The sequence below is a fragment of the Molothrus aeneus genome, unplaced genomic scaffold (assembly GCF_037042795.1).
Source record: "Molothrus aeneus isolate 106 unplaced genomic scaffold, BPBGC_Maene_1.0 scaffold_30, whole genome shotgun sequence".
Lineage (NCBI taxonomy): Eukaryota > Metazoa > Chordata > Aves > Passeriformes > Icteridae > Molothrus > Molothrus aeneus.
Window position 1 is genome coordinate 3,260,839 of NW_027098964.1, and position 25,433 is coordinate 3,286,271.

Genomic DNA, 25,433 nt, shown 5'->3' on the forward strand with positions numbered 1-25,433 from the left:
GGACCCCCGGCACCCCAAAACCCCCGACCCCCAGAGCCCCCTCCCCACAATAAAGCTGCTCCTGCAAACCCCCAGAAATGGATTTTTTTTTTGGGGGGGTGAGACAGAGCTGGAGAAGGGGTGGCCGTGAGTTTATTGGGGTGCAGTGGGGTTTTTTATGGGGGGGGGGATAGAGAGGGATCCCCGGTTTTCAGGGCCCCCCCCCCCCACCACCAGCAGCTCCAGCCACCGTGTCAGAGTGGGGGGCTCTGGGGGTGCCTGTGGAGGAAAAGGGGGTTTGGGGGTCACTCCCAGGACCCCCTCTGTGCCCTTCTAAGGTTCCCCCCAAACCCACCAAGAACCCTAAAACCATCCCTGGGATGCCCAAGTGCCTCTGGGACACCCCCAAATTGCCCTCAGTGACCCCCAAGTGCCCCCCCAGGACCCCCAAACCACCTCCAGACACCCCCCAGTGCTGCTGGGAACCCCAAAATTGCCCTCAGTGACCCCCCAGGACCCCCAACCCACCCCCAGGGACCCTCAAATTGCCCCTGGATCCCTAAACCTGTCCCCAGAGACCCCTAATCCCCTCTGAGGGACCCCCAAACACCCCTAAGACACCCCCAAAGGACTCACAGGGATGGGGGGGGCCCCCTTTGGGGGGGGCAGCAGTTTCACTCCCCCGCTCTGGGGGTACCCCGGCTCCACCTGCAGCGTCCAGAGGGTCTGGGCACCCTGGGGGCCCCCCAGGACTCGCAGGAGCCCCAACTCCGGCTGCCAGTCCAGGGCGAACCTGGGGGATCACCAGGGGGTTGGGGTGAGCCCCCCAAATTAACACCCAGCCCCCCCCAAATTAACCCCCAGTCCCCCAATTAACCCCCAGCCCCACCAAATTAACCCCCAGCCCCCCCAATCAACCCCCCCACCCTGGCAATTACTCCAAAGCCCCCCCAGAACTGCCCCAAAACCTTTTACAAAGAGCCCCCAACCTCTCCCACAGGCCCCTCAATCAACCTCCTAAATGCCCCTACCCCTCCCAGTTACCCCCCAGACCCTTCAGACTCACCCCAAAGACCCCCCCAGCTGCCCCCAAAGCCCCCCCAAAGCCCCCCAACCCCTCACCTGTTCCTCAGGTGTGCCACCTCTTCCCAGAGGCTCCAGCTCTCCCAGCAGCGCTGCTGCAGCTCCAGCAGCCCTGGGCCCAGGGGAGGGGGCAGCCCCAGGGGGGGTTCCTGGGGAGGAAAAAAGGGAGGTGATGAGACCCCAAAACCACACAGGACCCCCCCTGACACCCCCAGATCAGTCCCCAACCTCAAAGTGGCGACTTCATTGTCTTCCTGACAATCTTCCTGACCCCCAAAAATTCCCACCCCCAACTTTCGGTGCTCCCCCAAATCCCTCCCAGTGCTCCCCCCTCAGCCCCCAATCCCACCAAAATCCTCCCCAGCCCCCCAAAATCCCCCCAAAGCCACTCACCTGCAGCTGGACCTCCCCACTGGGGGTGAGGGTCAGGCAAAGGGGGGGCAGGGAGCGGGAGGAGCCAGGAGGGGGTCCCAGCTCCAGCTGCAGCTCCTCCTTGGGGGTCCCTGGGGAGAGGGGCAGCACCTGGGCCCCTGCCAGGGTCTGGTACAGCTCACACGAGGCCTTCACCCTGAGGGAAACGACAGAATGTGGGTGGGGGGGGACACAACCACACCCCCCCCCCCCCAGAGTTCCTGGATTGTGGGAATTTGCACAGAACTGCAATGTTGACTCCATGTCCCAGAAGGCTGGTTTGTTATTTTATGGTATATGTTATATTAAGAGAAAATGACATATTGAAATTATACCAAAAGAATAGAAGAAAGGATTTTATCAGAAGGCAAGGAAAGGAATGATAATAAAATCAAACAAAGGAAAGGAATGATAATAAAATCAAACAAAGGAAAGGGATGATAATAAAATCTTGTGGCTGACCAAACAGTCTGAGACAGCTGAACTGTGATTGGCCTTTAATTAGAAACAACCACATGAGGCCAGTCACAGATCCACCTGTTGCATTCCACAGCAGCAGATAATTATTGTTCACATTTTGTTTCTGAGGCCTCTCGGCTTCTCAGGAGAAAAATTTCTAAGGAAAGGATTTTCCAGAAAATACCATGGCTACAATGGATCCCCCCATTATCCCAGGAGCCCCACCTGGACACCTGGACTCCCACTGGGTCCCCTCCAGGGCTCTCCTCTACCCTGAGGATCCCTCCCCCATGCTGGAGGTCCCCCCACAAAACTCCTGAGTCTCTCTCAGGACCTCTGGACCACTCCCCAAAATCCCAGGGGACCCCAACCCTTCTCACCTGTGCCCCTGCCATGGCCCCCCTCACCTGTCCTGGCTTCACCTGACCCTCTTCACCTGTCCCTCACCTGTCCCCCACCTGTCCCTCACCTGTCCCCTCACCTGTCCCTCACCTGTCCCCTCACCTGGCCACTCTCTCCCGCAGTCCCTGCAGCTCCTCCTGCCGGCAGAGCCGCTGCAGGCGCCGCTCCTGAACCCGTCGGAGCAGCTGAGGGGAGAAAGAGACCCCAAATTGGGGGGAAAAGACCCCAAATTAGAGGGGAAAGAGGCCCCAGACTAGGGGAAAAAGAGATCCCAAATTGGGGGGAAAAGACCCCAAATTAGAGGGGAAAGAGGCCCCAGACTAGGGGAAAAAGAGATCCCAAATTGGGGGGGAAAGACCCCAAATTAGAGGGGAAAGAGACCCCAGACTAGGGGAAAAAGAGATCCCAAATTGGGGGGAAAAGACCCCAAATCAGAAGGGAAAGAGACCCCACATTTAGGGGGGGGGGGGGGGGGGGAAAGACTCCAGAGTAGAGGAAAAAGAGATCCCAAATTGGGGGGAAAAGACCCCAAATCAGAAGGGAAAGAGACCCCACATTTGGGGGGGGAAGACCCCAGAGTAGAGGAAAAAGAGATCCCAAATTGGGGTGACCCCAAAATGGAGGGAAGGGACTCAGAGCCAAAATGAGGGAGGGAACCCTCAAATGTACCCCCCCCTCAAAAATACCCCAAGGTGAGGGAGACCCCACGGGGGCGCCCTCTCAATCTCACCTGGTCCCGTCTCTCTGTGGCCTCTCGCACCTTCACCTTCAGCTCTTCTTGCTGGGCAGGGAAGGAGGAACAGCACCCATGGGAGCCCCCCGACCCACACAGTGCCCCCAGCCCCCAAAGGAGCCCCCAGACCCACACAGTGCCCCCAGCCTCCTTCCACCCATGAGATCCTCCAGCACCCCTAGGACTCCCCAGGATCCACATTGTGCCCCCAGCCCTCCAAGGACCCCATAGGAACCACATTGTACCCCCAGCACCCATGGGACCCCCAGCACCCATGGGACGCCCCCCAGCCCTCCTGGGACCCCCGTACCTGTTCCAGCTGTGCTTCCAGGGCTGCCTTCCCTCGCTGCAGCAGCTGCTGGCCCCGCTCCAGCTGCTCCAGGGCAGCGGGCACGGCCTCCTCCAGGGCCCCCAGGGCCTCCCCATACCTCGCCTTCAGCTCCTGCCAGCGCCCCCGTGCCTGTGCCACCGCCTCGCCTGAGGGGGAGCCCCAAATCAGCCCCCCAAAACAGGAGGGGACCCCAAAAGGGACCTGGGAATCACCAATCCCTCCCAAAGGGGTCCCAGGAACTCCCAAAGAGGACTCAGATGTACGGGAATCTCCAAATATCCTCTGAGCTCCCTCCCCAAGGGGACCTAGGAACCCCCAAAGGGGACCCAGGAAACCCCAAAGTAGACAAAGACGATCAAGGGGTTTCGAGGTTCAGGGTCAACCCAGGATTTTGAGGGGGGTCAGGTAATTTTGGGGGGATAACACAGGCTGAGGGCAGCTCTGGGTTCAGTTTGGGGGCCCAGGGGGTTTTGGGGTTCAGTTTGGGGGCCCAGGGGGTTTTGGGATTCAGTTTGGGGGCCCAGAGGGTTTTGGGGTTCAGTTTGGGGGCCCAGGGGGTTTTGGGGTTCAGTTTGGGGGCTCACGCAGGTCGGTGGGGGCCAGGGGCTGCCCCGGGTTCTCGACGACCCCCAGGAGCAGCTTCAGCACCCGGAGCTGGGACAGGAGCAGCTTCTGCTTCCTCCGGGTGTCCTGGGGGGCAGGTTTGGGGTGTCACGGGAGATTTGGGGTGCCAAGGGGGTCGGAGGAGGTCACGGAGCAGGTGTTAGAGGTGTGGGGGAAAAATGGGGTGTGGAGGGGAGAAATGGGGGGATAAAGGAGAATTTTTGAGAAAGTTAAGGAGGCAGGGAGGATGTCACAGATAGAGCAGTTGGGAAACTTTAGGGGATAAATATAGGAGTCACTAAAAGAATCAGGGCCAGATAGGGAGGCTGAGAGAAGTGTGGGGAGGTCAGAAATAAATTTAGAAGGGGTGTGGGGGTGTTGGGGGGCAAATACAGAGACCAAGGACACCTATGGGAGAGACGTGGGTGCTGCAGGTCTATTCTGAGGTGCTGTGGGGCAGTTTTGGGGTCTCACCATTTGATGTTCCGCCAGGACCCGGGTGGGGACATCACCCTCCTCCTCCTCCAACTCCAGGGCGGCCTCAAGCGCTGCCAGCGCGCTGGGGACAAGCGTGGGGACACGGGTGAAGATGGGGGGGACATGGGTGAGGATGGGGGAGACACCCCCAGACCCCTCCAGAAACGAGGAGATCCCCCCGATATCCCGCAATGACACGAGTGGGGACATGGAGACAACCAGGAGCCCTCCTCGGACACGCGTGGGGTCCCGAGGACCCCCGTGGGGATGAGGAGACCCCTCGGTGACCCCCTCCCCATCCCCAGAGCCCTCAGGATACGTGAGGGCACGGAGACGCTGCAGTGCCCCGTGTGGGGCTGGGCGTCACCCCAAGGAGCCCGTAAGGACCCGGTGAACCCTCAGGCACCCCAGTGAGGATGAGGAGGTGACCCCAGGGACCCCAATGGCAGCCGGTGAACCCCCACAGACCCCCGCAGGGTGGTGGGGGCCGCCCCCGACCCAAGATGGCGGCCGGGCAGCCCTCAGGGGTTCCTGCCTTTTTGAGGGGGGGGGGTCGCGCGCTCACCCCTTCGCGCGCTCCAGCGGCGCCGCCATTGCCGCCCCGACTTCCCGCGCTCCCGCCTTGCTCCGCCCACCCGAACGACAGCGACCAATTAGCGCCCGCGCCCAGACGGTTTGTCCAGCTGACCAATCACCGCCCGCCTCTGCTTTAACCAACCAATCATAGCGTGAGGCAGGCGAAGGGCGTTCCCACCGATGCAAAGTGCAACCAATCACAACGCGCGGTGAGAAAGCCACGCCCCTCACTGCCCTGGAGCCCTCAGAGCGGCCGCCAAGATGGGCGGGGCTGGGCGAGAGCACTGGGAGGGACTGGGTTATACTGGGAGGGATCGCTGGGGTCCCAATGGGCCCAGGGGTTCTCTAGGCGGCCTCTCCCTCCAATAATCACACGACGCTTCTTCCCACACCCCCATGGGGGGAGGGGCCTTTATTCCCCCCCAGTTTGGGGAGCAGGGTGGGGGAGGGGTGTCCCCCAAGCTGGGGGGGGACACACAGGACACCCCTCCCCCCATCATCGCCGCCGCCGCCGCTGCACCACGGTCCAGCCGTCCGAGGGGGGCGGGGGTGTCCCGCACTCCATGGCCTGGGGGGGACAATGATGTCATCAGTGTCACACACACCGCCCCCCAGTGATGTCATCAGTGTCACACACACACCCCCAGTGACATCATCAGTTCCCCTCCCCTGCCCTCACAGGAGTCTTGGGGTGCCTCTCTCTAAATTTGGTGACACCATCACTGTCCCATCCCCATCCCAGCTTCCCCCTACTTGATGACATCATCAGGACTGAATGACATCATCAGGAATGACATCATCACCCCCTAGCCCCTCCTCACTTGGGGGTTCTGAGAAGTCTCCACTCCCCAATTTAATGACATCATCAGTATCCCCCCCAGTTACACCCCATGATGTCATCACCACATCCCCACCCCCCTTTGATGACATCACCAGCACCCTCCCAATCCCATGCCCCCAACCAATGACATCATCAGCTCCCCATGACATCATCCCAATTATGTCACCCCCTCACCTCCTCCTCTTCCTCGCCGCTCTCCTCCTCTTCCTCCTCCTCCTCCCTTCGCTCTCGGGGGCTCCGGGGGGCTGTGGGGGGGGTCCCAGGGGGGCTCTGGGGGTCTCCCCCAGGGCGGGCGGTGGCCAGGGCAGCAGCCAGGGCGGGGCCACGCCGGGCCAGAGCCCCCAGGGCCGCCCCCACCCCCCCAACGTCCCCCCCCCGCGCCCGGGCAAAAAGGGTCACCAGCTCCCGGCTGACCTGCAGGGGGACACTGGGATGGACTGGGAACCACTGGGAGGGACTGGGAACCACCAGGGAGGGACTGGGATGGACTGGGAACCACCAGGGATGGACTGGGAACCACCGGGGAGGGGCCTGGGGTGGACTGGGAACCACTGGGAGGGCACTGGGGTGGACTGGGAACCACCAGGGAGGGGACTGGGATGTACTGGGATGGATCTGGGGGTGCTGAGGGGGATGTGTGGGACTGGGATGGACTGGGAATCACTGGGAGGTACTGGGATGGGTCTGGGGGTGCTGAGGAGGATGTGTGGGACTGGGATGGACTGGGAGGATGTAAACGAGCACTGAGAACCGACTTGTCTATACTGGGAAGTGCTGGCAGCACTGAAGGTAACAGCCTGGGGATGGAATGGGATGAACTGGGAGTAGCTGCTGGGAACATCCTTGACCATACTGGTTTATACTGGGAACTACTGGGAGCATCTTGAAGGGATCAAGGGTACCAGGAGGGGACAAAGGCCACTAAAAGATGCTGAGAGCAGCCCAAGGACAAACTGGGCTGTACTGGGAGTGTCTGGGGGAGGCTGGCCAGCTGCTGGGGGCACACTGCTCCATACTGGTCCGTACTGGGAGCCCACCTGCTGCAGGCTGCCGTCCTCCACCACCGTGTCGAACTCGTTGTCCATCACCTCGGCCAGGAAATCTTCCACCTCCTCCTGCTCCAGGTCAGCTGGGGGGAACATCGGGGGGTGTCACCTCTGCCCCTCTTCCCCCCCGGACCCACTCTCTTCCCCCCTCCCCCGGCACGCACCGTTCTGTGTGAAGAAGTCGAGCAGCGCCGAGTTGAGCCACGCGGCTTTTTCGGGACCCTGCGGCCCCCCGAAGCCCTGCGCCACCGCCAGCTGCGGGGACAGCCCGGGGGGGACATGGGGACACCCGGTGCTGGTCCTAGGGTGCCCCCTCTGTGTCCCCAAGTGCCCCCCGGAGCCCCCTCACGCTGCCCCCGCCTCATCTGCAGCGCCGCCAGCCCCCCCAGCACAGCTCGCAGCTGTCCCCAGTGTCCTCCCAAGGTGTCCCCAGGTGTCCCCGGTGTCCCCCTCACCTGCAGCGCCGCCCACCCCCCCAGCACGGCCCGCACCCCCTCCGCGAACAGCGCTCGCGCCTCCACCCCGGGGGCCGCCATGATGGCGCTGCGCAGGCGGCGCGGCCGAGCGCCGAATCCTCGAGCGAGCGAGGCACGGAGCGATCCCCGAGTCACCGATGGACGCGTAGGGGCGTGGTAGATCGTGGGCGTGGTATTGGGGGCGTGGCCACAGCCAGAGGGAGGACGGGAACTACAGCTCCCGACAGCCCCCGCGCGGCGGTGGTCACGTGACGCAGGTGAGAGGGTGGGGGTCTGGGGGCTGTGGGGGATATGGGGATATTGGGATATGGGGCACAGGGGGAATTTGGGGACACGGCTGATTGTGGGGGATATGGGGACAGGGGGAATATGGGGACAGGGGGGATATGGAGGCACAGGTGGCTGTAGGGGATATGGGGACAGGGGGATATGGGGGCTGTGGGGGATATGGGGGCACTATGGGGGTACTATGGGGGTGCGGGGCACACAGGAGCTGGAGGGATATGGAGAAACTCTAGGGGGCTCCATGGGGTATAGGGGACACAGGTTATAGGGTCTGGGGGGCTCTATGGGGTATAGGAGAGCACAGGGGTTATAGGGTCTGGGGGGCAATAGGGAGTATAGGGGCTTTAGGGGCTGGGAAGCTCTATGGGGTATATGGGATTTAGGGGCTGGGGGACTCTGTGGGGTATGGGGGGCACAGGGGTTATAGGGGCTGGGGGGTTCTATGGGGTTTAGGGGCTTTAGGGGCTGGGGGGTTTATGGGGTTTAGGGGATTTAGGGGCTGGGGGCTCTAGGGGCTGGGGACTCTATAGGGTTTAGGGGATTTAGGGGCTGGGGGCTCTATGGGGTTTAGGGGATTTAGGGGCTGGGGGGGCTCTATGGGGTATAGGGGGGCAGACAGGAACTGAGGGGGGCTATAGGGGGTGGGCTATGGTGGTCCAGGAGGGGCTACAGGGGTCAGAACTGGGCACGCCCCCCCCCCCCCAGGATACATAGGGAGCCCCACAGCGGGGGGAGGAGGGGCTGAGGTACCTGTGGCATCCTGGGGGGGGTACCTGTGACACCCGGGGGGGGGGGCGAGGGTACCTATAGCACCCTTGGGGGGTACCTATAGCATCCTTTGGGGGGTACCCATAGCACCCGAGAGCATCCCGAGGGTACCTATGGCATCCTTGGGGGCGGGCGTACCTGTAGCATCCTTTTGGGGGGGGGGGGCTGCCCCCGGAAGTCCTTCCTCCGCAGGAAGAGCAGCCGCTCTGCGGGGGGGGGGCCGGGGGGATGCTTCCACCCCCCCCAGATTTCGTGGACCCCCCCAATTAACCTCGCTGCCCTTATTAATTACACCCTCCCCCCCCCCTCCCCGATTACCCCCCACCCCCCCGCCCCATCGAAGCCTCTTTGTCTCCCCTGCAGGTCCCCCCCCGCAGGGGAGGGGGTGACGCGGCCACCGCCGGTGCCACCCGAGGGGGGGGGGACACCCCTAAAATCGAGGTGACCCCCCCCAGACCCTCATAACCCCCCCCGGACACGCGGCCCCCTCCCCTCCTTCATCCATAGGGGCAGCTGGGGCTGGCGGCGGGAGGGGGGGGGTCACCCCCAAAAATTTTCGGGCGGGTGTGGGGGGGGGGTGGGGTGGGGGAGTGGGGACAACCATGGCCGCCGATCTGGGGGACCCCAAAACTCCCGCGTCCCCCCCCGCCCCCCCAAAACGCTTCTTCCGCAAGAGCGTGGAGGTGCTGGAGGAGGAGGAGCGGGGCGAGCGCGGCGGCGACCCCGGCCCGCGGGGCGACCCCCGGCTGGGGGCAGGCGAGGAGGGCGAGGAGGAGGCGGAGATGAAGGCCGTGGCCACCTCGCCCGGTGGCCGCTTCCTCAAGTTCGACATCGAGCTGGGGCGCGGCGCCTTCAAGACGGTCTTCAAGGGCTTCGACACCGACACCTGGGTGGAGGTGGCCTGGTGTGAGCTGCAGGTGAGCCCCGAGCCGGGGGGGGGGTCGTGGGGGGGAGTTTTGGGGGGATTGGGGGTCGTGAGTTGGTGGGTGGGAGGTGAAATTTGGTATTTTTAGGGTCATGGGGACGGGGAGGATGTGTGGTGGGTTCTTGAGGGGGGGGGGGTTTGATGCTCTTTGGGAGATGGGGACACCCCAAAATTCGTCATGAACCCCCTGATTGGGCCTCTCAAGTTGGTGTTTAACTTCTTCCAAAGCCACGAGTGGCTCCTCAAACTCAGCTTGAGGCTCTTCTGGCATCAGCGATCCCCAAAATCCTCCCTTGAATCCCTCAGCTGGTCCTTTGAGCTCACCTTGAAGCTCTCCCAAACCCCAAAATTCATCATGAACCCCTTGACTGGCCCCACAAATTGATGTTGAAGCCCTTCCAAAGCTGTGCTTGGTTCCTCAAACTCATTTTGAGGCTCTTCCAAAATCAGTGATCTCCAAAATCCACCCTTGAATCCTATAGTTGATCCTTTGATCTTATCTTGAACAAAGACTGGGACACCCCAAAATTCATCATGAACCCTCTCAAACTCATCATTGGCTCCTCAAATTGATGTTGAAACCCTTCCAAAGCTGCGATTGGTTCCTCAAACTCATCTTGAGGCTCTTCCAATATCAGCGATCTCCAAAATCCACCCGTGAACCTTTCAGCTCACCTTGAGCCCCTCCCAAAGACGGGGACACCCCAAAATTCATCATGAACCCTGAAATCGAGACCCCAAAATCACCACGAACCCCACAGCTGACCACCTCTGCCACCTGTGCACCCCACAGCCACCCCAAATCCCGTCAATTCCCCCCAAACTGAGCCGTTTGTCCCCCAAAGTGCTTTGTTACCCCCTGAAATTGGGGAATGAGGATGATGATGATGAAGGAGTTTGGGGGTGAGCATGATGACCCTGGAGTGGGGGGATGATGATGATGATGATGATGATGATGATGATGATGATGATGATGATGATGATGATGATGATGGAGTTTGGGGGTGAGGATGATGATGATGATGCTGGCAATGACCCTGAGGTTTAGGGACGATGATATTGGGGTTGGGGGATGATGATGATGATGATGACAACAGCCCTAGAGTTGGGGGATGATGATGATGACGATGATGATGATGATGATGATGCTGGCAATGACCCTGAGGTTTAGGGACGATGATGATATTGGGGTTGGGGGATGATGATGATGATGATGATGATGACAACAGCCCTGGAGTTGGGGGATGATGGTGATGATGCTGTCAATGAGGTTTAGACATCATGATGATAATCCTGGGGCTGGAGAATGATGCTGAAAATGATGATGATGATGATGATCACGATCCTGGGGCTGGAGAATGATGCTGAAAACAATGATGATGATGATGATGATGATGATGATGACGATCCTGGGGCTGGGGGCTGCTAATGCTCACCCTGGAGCCCAGACCCAACACCGCTGCTGGACTTTGGGGTGTGTCTGTGCCCCCCCAGGACCGCAAGCTGACCAAGGCGGAGCAGCAGCGCTTCAAGGAGGAGGCCGAGATGCTCAAGGGGCTGCAGCACCCCAACATCGTCCGCTTCTACGACTCCTGGGAGTCCTCGCTCCGCGGCAAGAAGTGCATCGTCCTCGTCACCGAGCTCATGACCTCGGGCACCCTTAAGACGTGAGTTGGGGGCGCAGGGGGGAGACCTGTTTGGGGGGGGGGGGTCCAGGTGTGGCTGATGGGACCCCACAGGTACCTCAAGAGGTTCAAGGTGATGAAGCCGAAGGTGCTGCGGAGCTGGTGCCGGCAGATCCTGAAGGGGCTGCAGTTCCTGCACACGAGGACGCCGCCCATCATCCACCGCGACCTCAAATGCGACAACATCTTCATCACCGGCCCCACCGGCTCCGTCAAGATCGGCGACCTGGGGCTGGCCACGCTCATGCGCACGTCCTTCGCCAAGAGCGTCATCGGTGAGCACCGTGGGGACCTCGGGGACGCCCCTGAGGGCGCCCCCTGACCGCCCGCCCCACAGGGACCCCCGAGTTCATGGCCCCCGAGATGTACGAGGAGCGCTACGATGAGTCCGTGGATGTCTACGCCTTCGGGATGTGCATGCTGGAGATGGGCACGTCCGAGTACCCCTACTCCGAGTGCCAGAACGCCGCCCAGATCTACCGCAAAGTCACCAGCGTGGGTGTCCCGCCACCCCCTGAGACCCCCAAGTGCCCCTCAGAGCCCCCCAAGTCACCACGTCCCCCCCACAGGGCATCAAGCCGGCGAGTTTCCACAAGGTGACGGACCCTGAGGTGAAGGAGATCATCGAGGGCTGCATCCGGCAGAACAAGGCTGAGAGGTGGGGTGGGGTGGGGTGGGGTGGTCTGGGACCCCTGCAGCCCCCCCAGGACTGACCACACTGACCACAGCCCCCACCCCCACGCCAGGCTGTCCATCCGGGACCTGCTGGACCACGCGTTCTTTGCCGAGGACACGGGGCTGCGCGTGGAGCTGGCCGAGGACGACGCGGGGCTGGACCCGGCGCTGGCGCTGCGGCTCTGGGTGGAGGACCCCAAAAAGCTCAAGGGCAAGCACAAGGACAACGAGGCCATCGAGTTCAGCTTCAACCTAGAGGCTGATGTCCCCGAGGAGGTGGCCTATGAGATGGTGAGGGAGTGACCTCAAAACCCTTCAGGGTTGGCCCCTGATTGGTGTTGATTCTCCCCAAATGCAATGAACCCCCAAAATTGTGGCTCAAGCTCGTCTTGAGCACCCCCAAAGGCAGTGACAACCCAAAATCCACCCAAGGAACCCAACAGCTGGTCCCTCCAACTCTTCTTGAGCCTCTTCCAGAACAAAAGTCACCCCAAAATTCATCCCTAAACTTCACCTTGAGCCTTTCCCAAAACCGATACCCCAAAATTCATCCCTGAATCTCACTTGAACCTCTCCCCCAAAACTGATCCCTAAACTTCATCTTGAACCTTTCCCAAAACCGATAACCCCAAAATTCATCTTGGAACCTCAGCTTGAACCTCTCCCAAAACCAACGACACCCCAAAATTCATCCTTTAACCTCACCTGGATCCTCTCCCAAAACCGACACCCCCCAAAATTCCCTCTGGAACTGATCCTGAGTCCCCCCCCCACCAGCTCTCAGTGACCCCCCCCGGACACCCCCAAATTCCCTCTCTCAGGTGAAATCTGGGTTCTTCCACGAGAGCGATTCCAAGGCTGTGGCCAAATCCATCCGGGACCGGCTGGCGCTGGTGAGGAAGACGCGGGAGAAGAAGCAGGCGGAGGGCAGGGGGGGCCCCGAGAGCCGGGGGGGCCCCGAGAGCGAGGACACCGAGGTCGATCAGCACGTGAGGCAGCAGCTGCTGCGGGAGCAGCCCCCAGCCGGCCCTGGTGAGACCCCAAAACTGCCCCTGGACACCCAGAACTGCCCCCAGTGCCCCCAAAACTGCCCCTGGGCACCCAGAACTGCCCCCAGTGCCCCCAAAACTGCCCCTGGACACCCAGAACTGCCCCCAGTGCCCCCAAAACTGCCCCTGGGCACCCAGAACTGCCCCCCAGACCTTCAAACTGACCGCTAAAACTGCCCCCAGTGCCTCCAAAACTGCCACTGGACACCCAGAACTGCCCCCCAGACCTTCAAACTGACCGCTAAAACTGCCCCCAGTGCCTCCAAAACTGCCTCTGGACACCCAGAACTGCACCCAGTGCCCCCAAAACTGCCACTGGACACCCAGAACTGCCCCCAGACTCTCAAAGTGCCTCCTAAAACTGCCCCCAGTGCCTCCAAAACTGCCCCTGGACACCCAGAACTGCCCCCAGTGCCCCCAAAACTGCCCCTGGACACCCAGAACTGCCCCCAGACCTTCAAACTGACCCCTAGAACTGCCCCCAGTGTCCTCAAAACTGCCCCCCTTGTCTCTCAATCTGCCCTGAGCCCCCCAAAACTGCCCCCAGTGAGACCCTCCCCAGCAGTGACCCCCCCCCTCCTTGCTCCCTCCCCACAGCCGAGGGGCTTCTGGACAATGTCCCCCCCCAAGATGTCCCTGGTCCCTGTGGTGTCACCGGAGCCCCTGAGCAGCTCTGGGGGTACCCACAGGGAGCCCAGGATGGGGTGTCCCCTCCTGTGCCACCACCGGTAAGTGCCCGTCACACTGGGGGGGGTCCTGGGTGGGTCCAGACCCCCCTGGCACTGCCCCGTGTCCTGCAGGTGACCCAGGGGACCGAGGGGACAGCAGAGGATGGCACCGGAGGAGCCACCACGGAGCCACCTGGGCCTGAGGGGGACCCCTGTGGCTGTGGCGGGGGGTCGGTGACAGTGGGGACACAGCCACAGGTGGCACCCGGGGCACCGGGGCCGGGGATGGCACCGAGAGCGGCAGCGGGGGTGGCACTGCCAGCTGTGGGGGTGACAGCGGCTCCTGGAGTGTCACCAGCACAGGGGGTGCCACCTCTTACTGGAGCGCCACCGGCCTCGGGGGGGACACCGGCTCTGGGAGTGACACCGGCTCTGGGGGTGCCGCCTCCAGCTGCAATGCCACCAGCTCCAGGAATGCCACCAGCTCCAGGGGTGCCACCAGCTCCAGGGGTGCCACCAGCTCTGGGGGTGACACCAGCCCAAGGGATGCCACCAGCTCCAGGAATGCCACCAGCTCCAGGGGTGCCACCAGCTCTGGGGGTGCCACCAGCCCAAGGGATGCCACCAGCTCTGGGGGTGCCACCTCCAGCTGGAATGCCACCAGCTCCGGGGGTGACACCAGCCCAGGGGATGGCGCCAGTGCCAGGGGTGACACCAGCCCCAGGGATGCCACCAGGAGTAGCACCCCCAGCTGGGGTGCCACCACAGTTGGTCCCCATGGTGCAGCTGCAGCCAGGCCCTGGAATGCCACCAACAGCCCCTGGGATGCCACCAGGTCCAGGAATGCCACCACAGCCAGTCCCCACCATGCAGCCACAGCTGGTGCCAGGGATGTCACCAGCTCTGGGGCTGCCACCACTGTCCATCATGACACCAGTCTTGGGGATGTCACCGGCCCCGGAGATGCCACCTCCATCCGTGATGCCACCAGCCCAAGGGATGCCACTTCCATCTGTGATGCCACCAGTCTTGGGGGTGTCACCAGCCCCAGGGGTGCCACCTGCCCAAGGGATGCCACCACCATCCATGATGCCACCAGCCTCAGAGATGCCACCACCATCCATGGTGCCACCAGCCGTGGCAATGCCACCAGCCCCAGGGATGCCACCAGCACAAGGGATGCCAGTTCCACCCATGATGCCACCAGCCCAAGGGATGCCAACTTCATCCGTGATGCCACCAGCCCCAGGGGTGCCACCTCCATCTGTGCTGCCACCAGCCCCGGGGATGTCACCAGCCCCAGAGATGCCACCACCATCCATGATGCCACCAGCCATGGGGATGTCACAAGCCCCAGAGATGCCACCACCATCCATGATGCCACCAGCCATGGGGATGTCACCAGCCCCGGAGATGCCACCACCATCCATGATGCCACCAGCCATGGGGATGTCACAAGCTCCAGAGATGCCACCACCATCCATGATGCCACCAGCCATGGGGATGTCACAAGCTCCAGAGATGCCACCACCATCCCCAATGCCACAACCCCCGATGCTCCCTGGCCCCGAAGAGCCCTCGGTGCCCGCCGAGGCCGCGTCGCTGCTGCGTGTCCCCGATGTCCCCGATGTCCCCGGGCCGCGTGCCCGGCAGCGCCGCGCGTCGTGCCAGCGCCCCGCCCGCTTCCAGCTCACCGTGCTGCAGGTCAGGGCAGGGCCGGGGGCCGGGGGGACCGCGTGGGGACGTCCCAGCACGGTCACAGAGTGTCACCACCCTCCCCAGGTGTCCTCAGCTGGGGACAACACGGTGGAGTGCCAGCTGGAGACCCACGACAGCAAGATGGTCACCTTCAGGTTTGACGTGGATGGGGACGCGCCCGAGGACATCGCCTGCTACATGGTGACCCCCGAGCTGTCCCCGTGTCCCCAGCCTGTGTCCCCTTCCCCAATCTCTGTCCTCTGTCCCCTTCCCAAACCCGTGTCCCCCTCCCCAACCTGTGTCCCTGTGTCCCCAGCCCATGTCCCCTTCCCCCACCTATATCCCCCCTCAATCTCTGTCCCCTGCCCCACTCTGTGTCCCCATGTCCCCACTCCATGTCCCCCTTCCCAATCTCTGTCCCCCCCTCCCAACCCGTGTCCCCCCCCCCCCGCAGGTCGAGGACAACTTTGTTCTGGAGGGGGAGAGGGACAAGTTTGTGGAGGAGCTCAAGGCCATCGTGGAGCAGGCGCGGGGGCTCCTCGGGACCCCCGCCCCGGACCCCCAGGTGCTCCCCCTGCCCCCCTCATCTCACCCCTCCCCCCCACCCAGACCCCCCCCGCGCTGACCCCCCCCCCAAATGTGTCTCCCCCCAGGTGGGACCCCTGGAGCCGCCAGCGGGTGGTGAGTAGTGGGGGAGGGGAGGGGAGGGGGCTGGGATCGCCCCCCACCCGCTGACCCCTCGCCCCCCCCCACCAGGGGAAGGACCCCCCCAGTCATCGCCCGTGGGGCGCTGGAGGTTCTGCATCAACCAAACCATCCGGAACCGCGAGGCCACCGGTGCGTCCCCGGGGGCTGGGAGGGGACACGGACCTGCCACCACCCCCCCAGGGCTGGGGGGTGTCACCCCGACCCTGTCCCTGGCAGGGGTGTCACCCTCACCCCATCCCTAATGGGGGTGTCACCCTCACCCTATCCCTGACAGACCCGACAGGGGTGTCACCCTCACCTATCCCTGATGATGGTGTCACCCCGACCCCATCCTTGACAGGGGTGTCACCCTCACCTCATCCCTAACAGGGGTGTCACCCTCACCTATCCCTGACAGAGGTGTCACCCCGACCCCATCCCTGATGATGGTGTCACCCTCACCCCATCCCTGATGATGGTGTCACCCTGACCCCGTCCCTGACAGGGGTGTCACCCTCACCTATCCCTGATGGGGGTGTCACCCTCACCTATCCCTGATGATGGTGTCACCCTCACCCATCCCTAACGGGGGTGTCCCCTCCCCACAGGCCCCGGCGGACCCCCGCCCGCCCGGAGAGCCCTGGGGACATCCCAGGGGGGTCCCCAAGGACAGGGGACAAACAAGAGCGGAGCGTCGGAGCAGGATGGGCCAGGGGGGCCGGAGATGGGGGTCCCCAAAGCCCAGGACCTGGATGTCCCCCAGGGACAGGAGTCAGCTGTCTCCAAACCGGAGCAGCTGGGTGTCCCCCCGGCTTTGGGGACAGCTGTCACTGGTCCCCAGGAGGTGGCTGAACCCACGGGACCAGAGAGGATCAACCCCGAACCCCAAGATCTGGGGGCTCCCCAAGGCTCGGGGCTGAGCGTCCCCAGGCCTGGACACCCGGACGTGGCTGTCCCCGAACCTCCGGAGCTCAATGGCCACCAAGAGCCCCTCGTCCCTGGGGACACAGAGCCAGGTGTCCCCCAAGAACAGGGGACAGTCACTGCCCCATTGGAGCAGGAGGGACCCAGGGAACTGCCCGAGCCCACAGAGCCCAAGGACGTGTCCCAAGAGCCAGGTGACCCCCAAGGACTGGGGACATTCGTCACTGGACCCCCAGAGCCACCAGGTGACCCCCAAGGACTGGGGACATTCGTCACCATTGCCTGGGGGCAGGAGGGACCCCCGGGACCAGAGGTGAGTGTTCCCCACGCCAAGAGCTGGACACCCCAAAGCCCCAGGTGTCCTCTGGTCCCCAAGGTCTCAGTGTCCCTCAAGGACCAGAGGCTGCTGTCCCCATCCCCAGAACTTTGGTGTCCCCCAAACCCAAACACCTCAGTGTTCCCCAAAGACCAAAGGAATGACTGTCCCCCAAACCCTGAGTCCTTGGTCTCCCTGAACCCCAAACCCCAATGACCCCAGAACCCCATCCCCAAGGCCTTGATGACACCCAACTCCAAGACCCCAATGACCCTAAACCCAAACCCCCACGCTCCTGATGTCCCTTTAACCTCAAAATGTCAGTATCCCCCAAACCCAAAATCCCAAGAGCCTGATGACCCCAAACCCCAACCTCAGGACCCTGATGTCCCCCAAAACCTCAAGACCTTGATGACCCCAGCCCCCTGTGTCCCCTCAGCCCCAGGCCCTGGTGTCCCCCCAGTCCCAAACCTCAGTGTCCCCAAACCTTCAACCCCAAGGCCCTGTTGTACCCCGGCCATGCTGATGCCCTGTTCCCATTGCTGTTCTCATTCCCATGCCCATTCCCATCACTGTTTCTGTTTCCATCCCATTCCCATTCCCATATTCCTATTCTCAATCTCATCCCCATTCCTGTTCCTGTTCCCATATTCCCATCCTCATTCCCATTCCCAATCCCGTCCCCATTCCCATATTCTCATTCCCAATTGTACTCCCATATTCCCATTCCCAATCCCGTTCCTGTTCCTGATCCCATTCCCATTCCCATTCCCATATTCCTATTCCCATATTCCCATATTCCCATTCCCAATCCTGTTCCCATTCCCATATTCCCATTCCCGGTCGCACTCCCATATTCCCATCCTCATTCCCATCCCCATATTCCCATATTCCCATTCCTATATTCCCATGCCCGTCCCCATTCCCTCAATCCTATTCCCACATTCCCATTCCCGTTCCCATTCCCTTAATCTCATTCCCATATTGCTATCCTCATTCCCACATTCCCATTCCCATTCCCATATTCCCATTCCCAATCCTGTTCCCATTCCCATATTCCCACTCCCGGTTGCACTCCCGTATTCCCATCCTCATTTCCATTCCTATATTCCCATTCCCATGTTCCCATTCCCATGTTCCCATTCCCAATCCCATTCCCGTTCCCATTCCCTCAATCCCATTCCCACATTCCCATCCCCATATTCCCATATTCCCATTCCTGTATTCCCATGCCCATCCCCATTCCCTCAATCCCATTCCTATATTCCCGTTCCCATTCCCTCAATCCCATTCCCACATTGCCATTCCCATTCCCATTCCCTCAATCCCATTCCCACATTGCCATCCCCATGTTCCCATTCCTATATTCCCAATCCTGTTCCCATTCCCTCAATCCCATTCCCACATTCCCATTCCCATTCCCATTCCCTCAATCCCATTCCCATATTGCCATCCCCATATTCCCATATTCCCATTCCCACATTCCCACATTCCCACATTCCCATTCCCTCAATCCCATTCCCACATTCCCATCCCCATATTCCCATATTCCCATATTCCCATTCCCACATTCCCATTCCCATTCCCTCAATCCCATTCCCACATTCCCATCCCCATATTCCCATATTCCCATTCCTATATTCCCATGCCCATCCCCATTCCCTCAATCCCATCCCCACATTCCCACATTCCCGTTCCCGTTCCCATTCCCATATTGCCATCCCCATTCCCACATTCCCACATTCCCACATTCCCACATTCCCACATTCCCGTTCCCGTTCCCATTCCCATATTGCCATCCCCATTCCCACATTCCCACATTCCCACATTCCCACATTCCCACATTCCCACATTCCCACATTCCCATTCCCGTTCCCATTTCCTCAATTCCATTCCCACATTCCCACATTCCCATTCCCGTTCCCATTCCCACATTCCCACATTCCCACATTCCCACATTCCCGTTCCCGTTCCCATTCCCATATTGCCATCCCCATTCCCACATTCCCACATTCCCACATTCCCACATTCCCACATTCCCACATTCCCGTTCCCGTCCCGCAGGCCGTGCCCCCCGCCCGCCCCCCGCCCGGGGGTGCCTCGTTCCCGCTGGGGCTGTGCCCCCGCCTGCGCAGCCCCCGCAAGGGCTGGGGGCGCCGCATCAAGAGCTGGGCCCGGCGCCTGCGCCCCCCTTCTGGGGGGGGGGACCCCCACACAGGTACGGGGGGGAACCCCAAAACCCCTGGGGAGCCCCACACCCCGTCCGCGCCCACCCTGTACACATAAATCTCATCTGTGCCCCCCCATACCCCTAAATCCCATCTGTGCCCCCCGTGTACCCCTAAATCCCATCTGTGCCCCCCATGTACCCCTAAACCTCATCTGTGCCCCCCGTGTACCCCTAAATCCCATCTGTGCCCCCCATGTACCCCTAAATCCCATCTGTGCCCCCCATGTACCCCTAAACCTCATCTGTGCCCCCCATGTACCCCTAAACCTCATCTGTGCCCCCGTGTACCCCTAAATCCCATCTGTGCCCCCCCATACCCCTAAATCCCATCTGTGCCCCCCCCATACCCCTAAACCTCATCTGTGCCCCCCATGTACCCCTAAACCTCATCTGTGCCCCCCCCGTACCCCTAAATCCCATCTGTGCCCCCGTGTACCCCTAAATCCCATCTGTGCCCCCCCCGTACCCCTAAATCCCATCTGTGCCCCCGTGTACCCCTAAATCCCATCTGTGCCCCCCATGTACCCCTAAATCCCATCTGTGCCCCCCCCCGTACCCCTAAACCTCATCTGTGCCCCCACCGTACCCCTAAATCCCATCTGTACCTGCCCCAGACCCCTAAACCTCATCTGTGCCCCCCATGTACCCCTAAATCCCATCTGTGCACCCCCCCGTACCCCTAAACCTCATCTGTGCCCCCCATGTACCCCTAAATCCCATCTGCGCCCCCCATGTACCCCTAAGTCCCATCTGTACCTGCCCCAGACCCCTAAACCTCATCTGTGCCCCCTCCATACCCTAAGCCTCATCTGTGACCGCCCCGTACCCCTAAATCCCATCTGTGCCCCCCGTGTACCCCTAAATCCCATCTGTACCTGCCCCATACCCCTAAACCTCATCTGTGCTCCCCATGTACCCCTAAACCCCATCTGTGCTCCCCATGTACCCCTAAACCTCATCTGTGCCCCCACCGTACCCCTAAATCCCATCTGTGCTCCCCATGTACCCCTAAACCCCATCTGTGCTCCCCATGTACCCCTAAACCCCATCCGTGCCCCCCATTCATGGCCCTTCATGTACCCTCCACGGGACCCCCTTGTGCCCCCCATTTACACCCCCTGTACCCCCCATTTACACCCCCTGTACCCCCCATTTGCACCCCCCATTTACACCCCCCTATCCCTCTGTACCCCCATTTACCCCCCATGCCCCCCCCCCCACTGACCCCCCTGTCCCACAGAGGAGCCAGAGGAACTCGGGGACCCCTCAAGGCGAGGGCACTGCCAGGTGGGTGTTGGGGACCCCAAAATCCGCCAGGGACCCCCCCCCCAAACCACCCCAGAAACCCCAAATCTGCCCCAGAGACCCCCCCCCCCCAAACTGGCCCAAGGAATCCCTAAACTGCCCCAGGGACCCCAGAACTACCCTAGGGACCCCCAAACTGCCCCGGGGATCCCCCAAACTGGCCCAAGGAATCCCTAAACTGCCCCAGGGACCCCAGAACTACCCTAGGGACCCCCAAACTGCCCCGGGGGTCCCCCAAACTGCCCCAGGGGCCTCAGAACTACCCCAGAGGCCCCAAATTTGTCCCAGAAACCCCCCTCAACTGCCCCAGGGACCCCCCAAATCCCCCCAACCCCACCCTTCACCCCCATCCTCTGTCACCCCTCTCTCCCCCTGTTCCTCCCCAGCCACCCCCTGAGCCCCCCGACCCCGAGGGCGACTGGGGGGGCCCCAGCTCGGGCAGCGAGAGCGGGGGGCTGGGGGGACCCCCGCACCCCCCTGGGGCCCCCCTGCTCCCCCCGGGGTCCCCCGAGACCCCCCTGAGCAGCGATGGGGACTCGGAGCCCGAGGACGAGGCCCTGCGGGAGCAGCTGCGGCGGCTGCGGGAAAAGTGAGTGGGGGGCTTTTGGAGAGGGGGGAATTTGGGGGGTCCGGGGGAGGTTTTAGGGGTCCCAAGGGGGATTGGGGGGGGGGTGTGGGGGCACCCCCCGACCCCACGCAGGCAAATCCAGGAGGTGCTGAAGCTGCCGGTGTGGCAGGACTGGGATTCTGGGGGCGTTTTGGGGGGTCCTGGAGAGGTTTTGGGGGTCCTGGGGAGGTTTGGAGGTCTCGGGAGGGTTTTGGGGGTCCTGGGACGGTTTTGGGGGTCCCGGGAAGGGTTTGAGGACCCCCTGTGACCCCCCCCCCCCTTCCCTTCCCCCTCAGGCACATCCAGGAGGTTCTGGAGCTGCGGGCACGGCAGGACCGGGAGCTGCGGGAGCTGCACCGGCGGCTCCGAGCCCTCAAAGAGGCCCGGGGGGACCCCCCAAAATGGGGAGGGGGCGGCGGGACCCCCCCCCAGCGAGGCCATGGGGGGTCCCCACGGCGGCCTCGGGGGGCCCGGGCACGAGGGAGGGGCCGGGGCGTGGCCCTGACAGGTTTGGGGGGAAAGGAGGGGATTTGGGGGGGGGCAATGGAGGGATTTTGGGGGGCTAGGAGGTGAATTTGGGGCACAAAGGGGGGATTTTGGGGGGCTAGGAGGTGAATTTGGGGCACAAAGGGGGGATTTTGGGGGGCTAGGAGGGGATTTGGGGCACAAAGGAGGGATTTTGGGGGGCTAGGGAGGGATTTTGATGTGCAAATAGGGGATTTTGGGGGATGATGAGGGGATTTTGGGGTACAAAGGGGGGATTTTGGGCAGCAAGGAAGGGATTTTGGGGGGGTAAAAAGGGGGTTTTGGGGTACAAAGGGTGGATTTTGGGGAGCAAAGAGGGGATTTTGGGGTACAAAGGGTGGGTTTTGTTGGGCAAGGAGGGGATTTGGGGGTACAAAGGGGGGATTTTGGGGTACAAAGGGTGGGTTTTGTTGGGCAAAGAGGGGATTTTGGGGTACAAAGGGGGGATTTTGGGGCACACGGGGAGGTTTAGGGGTAAAAAGGGGATGTTTTGGGGTGCAGGGTTTTAGGTTAAAAAAAGGGGAGGTTTTGGGGTGCGGGGGGAGGTTTTGGGGCGCAGGTTGGCCTTGGGGGGGCTCTTCCCTTTTCCAAACTCCCCTCCCTCACCTGCAGAGGCCTCAGCCCCCTCCCCGGGCCCCCCGACCCCCCCGGCTCCCCCAAAAAAGGGGCTCTTCACCGACGACCTGCACCGGCTGGTGGATGAGTGGGTCCAGGACACGGCCAGGGCCCAGGTGCGGGGGCTTTTTGGGGGGGCTGTGAGGATTTTTGGGGGGCTGGGGGGGGCCTGAACCCCTTTTTTGGGGGGCTGGAGGGGCCCTGCACCCATTTTTGGGTGGTTGGGGGGATATTTTGGGGGGGCCGAGATGGTTATTGGGGGGCTGGGGAGGGGGCCAAACCCATTTTTGGGGGCTGGGGGGGGATTTTGGGGGGTTCCACATTTTTGGGGTCTGGGGGGTGGGTGGGAAGCTGAGAGGGTTTTCTGGGGTGGGCTGGGATCGCTTTTAGGGAGCTGAGCCCCCTTTTTGGGGGTATGGGGGGCTATTTTGGGGGGGCTGCACCCCATTTATAGGGGCTTGGGGGGGATCTTGGGGGGCTGACATGGCTTTGGGGGGGACCTTGAGCTCTTTGTGGTGTCTGAGGGGTTCCCACACTCACTTTTGGGGGGCTTTGGGGGGGGGTTCCCTTCACCCCCTTTTTGGGGGTCCGGGGGGGGGATCCCCAAAACCTGAACCCCTCTTTTCTCCCCTCCCCTTTCCCCCAGGCCACCTCCTCGTGGGTCTCCACCCTGCGCGGCCCCCGCGGGACCCCCCGAAAATGGGGGGAGCTGCCCCCCCCCAAACCCGCCCTGCGCGGTGGGGGCAGCCCCCTCCCCCCGGGGGCTGAGTGAGGGGAGGGTCCCTCACTGAACCCTCCGAACCTCCCTGATTTTGGGTCAAAACCCCCCAATTTTGGGTCAAAACCCCCCAATTTTGGGTCAACCCCCCCTCCCATTTTCAGCCCCCAAATCACTTTGTTTCACCCCACAACCCCCCCCTTGTTTTACCCCCCCCACACACCACTGGGTGACCCCAAATTTCCAGCCCTAAAATGACCTCGTTTCACCCCAAAATTCCCCCTTTTTTTTTGGGGTCCTACAGTGTGACTGCTATTTCTGGCCCTAAAATTGCCTTATTTTGCCCTAAAATTCCCCCTGTTTTGCTGCCCCCATGGGCTGAATCCACTTTTTGGTCTCAATTCACTCCTTTTTAGGATACTCGACCCCCCCCCCCCCCCCCCCCAATTTCTGGCCCCAAAACAACCTCATTTTGACCCTAAATCCCCCCCTTTTTGGCCCCAAAATCTCTGTATTTTCCTTTTTTTGGGTCATTCCCCTTTTGAAGGTGACTTCAATTTCTTCAATTCCAAAATCCCTGCATTTCACCCCAAAACTCCCCTTTTTTGTGCCTGCCCATCCCAGTTTTCTGCCCTACATCCCTCATTTTACCCCAAAATCCCATTTTTGGGCATTTCCCCCTCTGCATGAGGTGACCCCATTTTTTAGCACCCAAATCACCTAATTTCACCCCAAAACTCCCTTTTTTGAGGCCTTTTCCCCCCTCTTTTTCACACCTCCTGAATGTGATGCCACTTACTGGCCCCAAAATTGCCTTGTTTAATCCCAAAACCTCCTGCTTGGGCCTATCTCTCCTTTTTTTACCTCTCCCACTACATTACCCTACTTTTTGCTCCCCAAATCACATAATTTCACCCCCAAAAGTCTCTTCTAGGACCTGCCCTTCCCCCTCAGGATATCACCCCAGTTTTCAGCCCCATAATTTCCTCATTTCACACAAAAAAAATCCCTTTTTTTGGGCCTTGCCGCTCTTTTTGTCCCCACACAAAGTGACCCCAGTTTTTAGCCCCCAAACGGGCTCGTTTTGCCCCCAAACACAAACAGTTGAACCCCAGCCTCTCATTTATATCAACATTCCTTTTTTCCCCCCTCAAAATACTCCAGAGACCCCAGAATTCCCATTTTTTACCCAAAGACCCTCGTAGGCCTGGAATTCCCCCTCACGTGACCTCATCAAGGGGAGTGGGCTGTACTGGTTTTACTGGTGACCCACCCCCCTCCATACTGGTCGTACTGGTGCAACAACCCCCTCTCATTCCTGTACCTCTCCCTCAGCCCATTTTTGGGTCATTTTGTCGTGTTTTCCTCTCATCTACCTCACCCCTTCACCAAGCCAGCAAGGTTATGGGGTGAATTCTCGGGTGTTCTGGTTCGAGGGGGTGGGGAAGGCGTTTGTTTTGCGGGGAAATTGTTAAAAAGCGCGAAAAAAAAAATCGTAAAATTTAAGAAATAAAAGCGTGGCTGGTGCGCGCCACTCCCAAAATGGCGGCCGGACCCGCCACACTCAACCTGGCGACGGCGGCGCCACGCCCAAGATGGCGGCCCCGCCCCCGCATACCCAATGGAGGCGTTCCGTCCTTCCCAAAATGGCGCCCTCGCCCTTCCCAAGATGGCGGCGCGACGCGGCCAAAATGGCGTCCGGGCCCCGCCCTCTCCCTCCCCGTTTCCGCGTTTGAATAAAACTTTCCCGGGCGGCCCGGAGCGCGCAGAGGCCGAGGCGGCGGCGGCAGCACCGGGCCCGGGGCCGGCAACGGCGGCGGCGACCGGGCGGCGGCGGAGGAGCGGCCGCGAGAAGCGCTGGGCCTTGCCGGGGCGGGCTGCGGCCTAGTCGGGAGGTGGCGGTGGGGGGGGCGCAGGCCTCGCGGCGTCCCGCAGGCCTCGGGGGGGTCCCGCCGGCCTTGAGGGGGTATCGGCGGCTTTTTGGGGGTTCCCAAAGCTTTTAGGGGGTCCCGCGAGTCTTTAAGGAGGTCTCGGGGACCTCATAGCGCGCGGGGAGGGGGCGGCCGGGACCCCACGGACGCTGTGAGGGGACCCCGGGCCCTGCGGCGCTTTTGGGGGTCCCCACACGCTATAGGGGCAGGGGGGACCCTGTGGGCGCGTTTTGGGGGGCTCTGGGCCCTATAAAACCTCGGGGAGGGGGTCCCAGATCGCTGGTGACCCTTGGAGGGGTCTCTTATCACCTCTAGACCCTTTTGGGGAGGTCTTAGGCCCTCATCAATATCTGAGGGGGATCCCAAGTCTCCGCAGGCCCTTTTGGGGTGACCCCGGCCCGTACA

At 61.6% G+C, this 25,433-nt stretch overlaps 3 protein-coding genes across 4 annotated transcripts; 1 reads left to right on the forward strand and 2 right to left on the reverse strand.

Annotated features, from left to right (window-relative positions):
* Positions 1-130: 130 nt before the first annotated feature.
* On the reverse strand, positions 131-5,267 carry ZWINT (ZW10 interacting kinetochore protein). The gene is made up of 10 exons (XM_066570474.1): positions 5,044-5,267; positions 4,476-4,560; positions 3,983-4,088; positions 3,378-3,544; positions 3,065-3,115; positions 2,437-2,519; positions 1,456-1,630; positions 1,102-1,211; positions 616-772; positions 131-258 (listed from the first exon to the last, which is right to left on the reverse strand). The coding sequence occupies exons 1-10, from the start codon at positions 5,070-5,072 to the stop codon at positions 133-135; spliced, it is 1,089 nt and encodes a 362-aa protein (XP_066426571.1). The 5' UTR covers positions 5,073-5,267; the 3' UTR covers positions 131-132.
* Positions 5,268-5,369: 102 nt separating this feature from the next.
* On the reverse strand, positions 5,370-8,645 carry TSR2 (TSR2 ribosome maturation factor). Of its 2 annotated transcripts, none has more exons than XM_066570544.1 (5): positions 7,433-7,505; positions 7,106-7,196; positions 6,933-7,024; positions 6,070-6,140; positions 5,370-5,622 (listed from the first exon to the last, which is right to left on the reverse strand). In XM_066570544.1, the coding sequence occupies exons 1-5, from the start codon at positions 7,475-7,477 to the stop codon at positions 5,424-5,426; spliced, it is 498 nt and encodes a 165-aa protein (XP_066426641.1). In that variant the 5' UTR covers positions 7,478-7,505; the 3' UTR covers positions 5,370-5,423. The 2 variants fall into 2 exon arrangements, with proteins under 2 accessions (XP_066426641.1, XP_066426642.1); XM_066570545.1 differs by lacking the exon at positions 7,433-7,505 and adding an exon at positions 8,609-8,645 and having other exon boundaries at positions 5,379-5,622.
* A 531-nt stretch (positions 8,646-9,176) lies between these two features.
* WNK3 (WNK lysine deficient protein kinase 3) lies at positions 9,177-24,681 on the forward strand. The gene is made up of 20 exons (XM_066570319.1): positions 9,177-9,387; positions 10,890-11,062; positions 11,135-11,355; positions 11,418-11,575; positions 11,650-11,738; positions 11,827-12,046; positions 12,577-12,787; positions 13,402-13,532; positions 13,605-15,176; positions 15,255-15,371; positions 15,625-15,735; positions 15,824-15,851; positions 15,927-16,007; positions 16,466-17,094; positions 19,162-19,315; positions 20,568-20,614; positions 21,019-21,221; positions 21,536-21,747; positions 22,377-22,495; positions 23,026-24,681. The coding sequence occupies exons 1-20, from the start codon at positions 9,253-9,255 to the stop codon at positions 23,149-23,151; spliced, it is 4,737 nt and encodes a 1,578-aa protein (XP_066426416.1). The 5' UTR covers positions 9,177-9,252; the 3' UTR covers positions 23,152-24,681.
* Positions 24,682-25,433: the final 752 nt, after the last annotated feature.

Excerpts from the sequence above, each read along its gene's own strand:
- ZWINT (XM_066570474.1), bottom strand. The coding sequence starts at position 5,072 with ATGGCGGCGCCGCTGGAGCGCGCGAAGGG. Across the intron at positions 4,561-5,043 it reads CCGCTGGAGCGCGCGAAGGG|CGCGCTGGCAGCGCTTGAGG; the intron begins GTGAGCGCGCGA and ends GCTTGTCCCCAG. Across the intron at positions 259-615 it reads AGGGGGCCCCCCCCATCCCT|GCACCCCCAGAGCCCCCCAC; the intron begins GTGAGTCCTTTG and ends TTTCCTCCACAG.
- TSR2 (XM_066570544.1), bottom strand. The coding sequence starts at position 7,477 with ATGGCGGCCCCCGGGGTGGAGGCGCGAGCGCTGTTCGCGGAGGGG. Across the intron at positions 6,141-6,932 it reads AGGACGGCAGCCTGCAGCAG|CCCCCCGGAGCCCCCGAGAG; the intron begins GTGGGCTCCCAG and ends CCCCCCCCACAG. Across the intron at positions 5,623-6,069 it reads GCGGCGAGGAAGAGGAGGAG|GCCATGGAGTGCGGGACACC; the intron begins GTGAGGGGGTGA and ends TGTCCCCCCCAG.
- WNK3 (XM_066570319.1), top strand. The coding sequence starts at position 9,253 with ATGAAGGCCGTGGCCACCTCGCCCGGTGGCCGCTTCCTCAAGTTCGAC. Across the intron at positions 11,063-11,134 it reads ACCTCGGGCACCCTTAAGAC|GTACCTCAAGAGGTTCAAGG; the intron begins GTGAGTTGGGGG and ends GGGACCCCACAG. Across the intron at positions 21,222-21,535 it reads CTGCGGCGGCTGCGGGAAAA|GCACATCCAGGAGGTTCTGG; the intron begins GTGAGTGGGGGG and ends CTTCCCCCTCAG.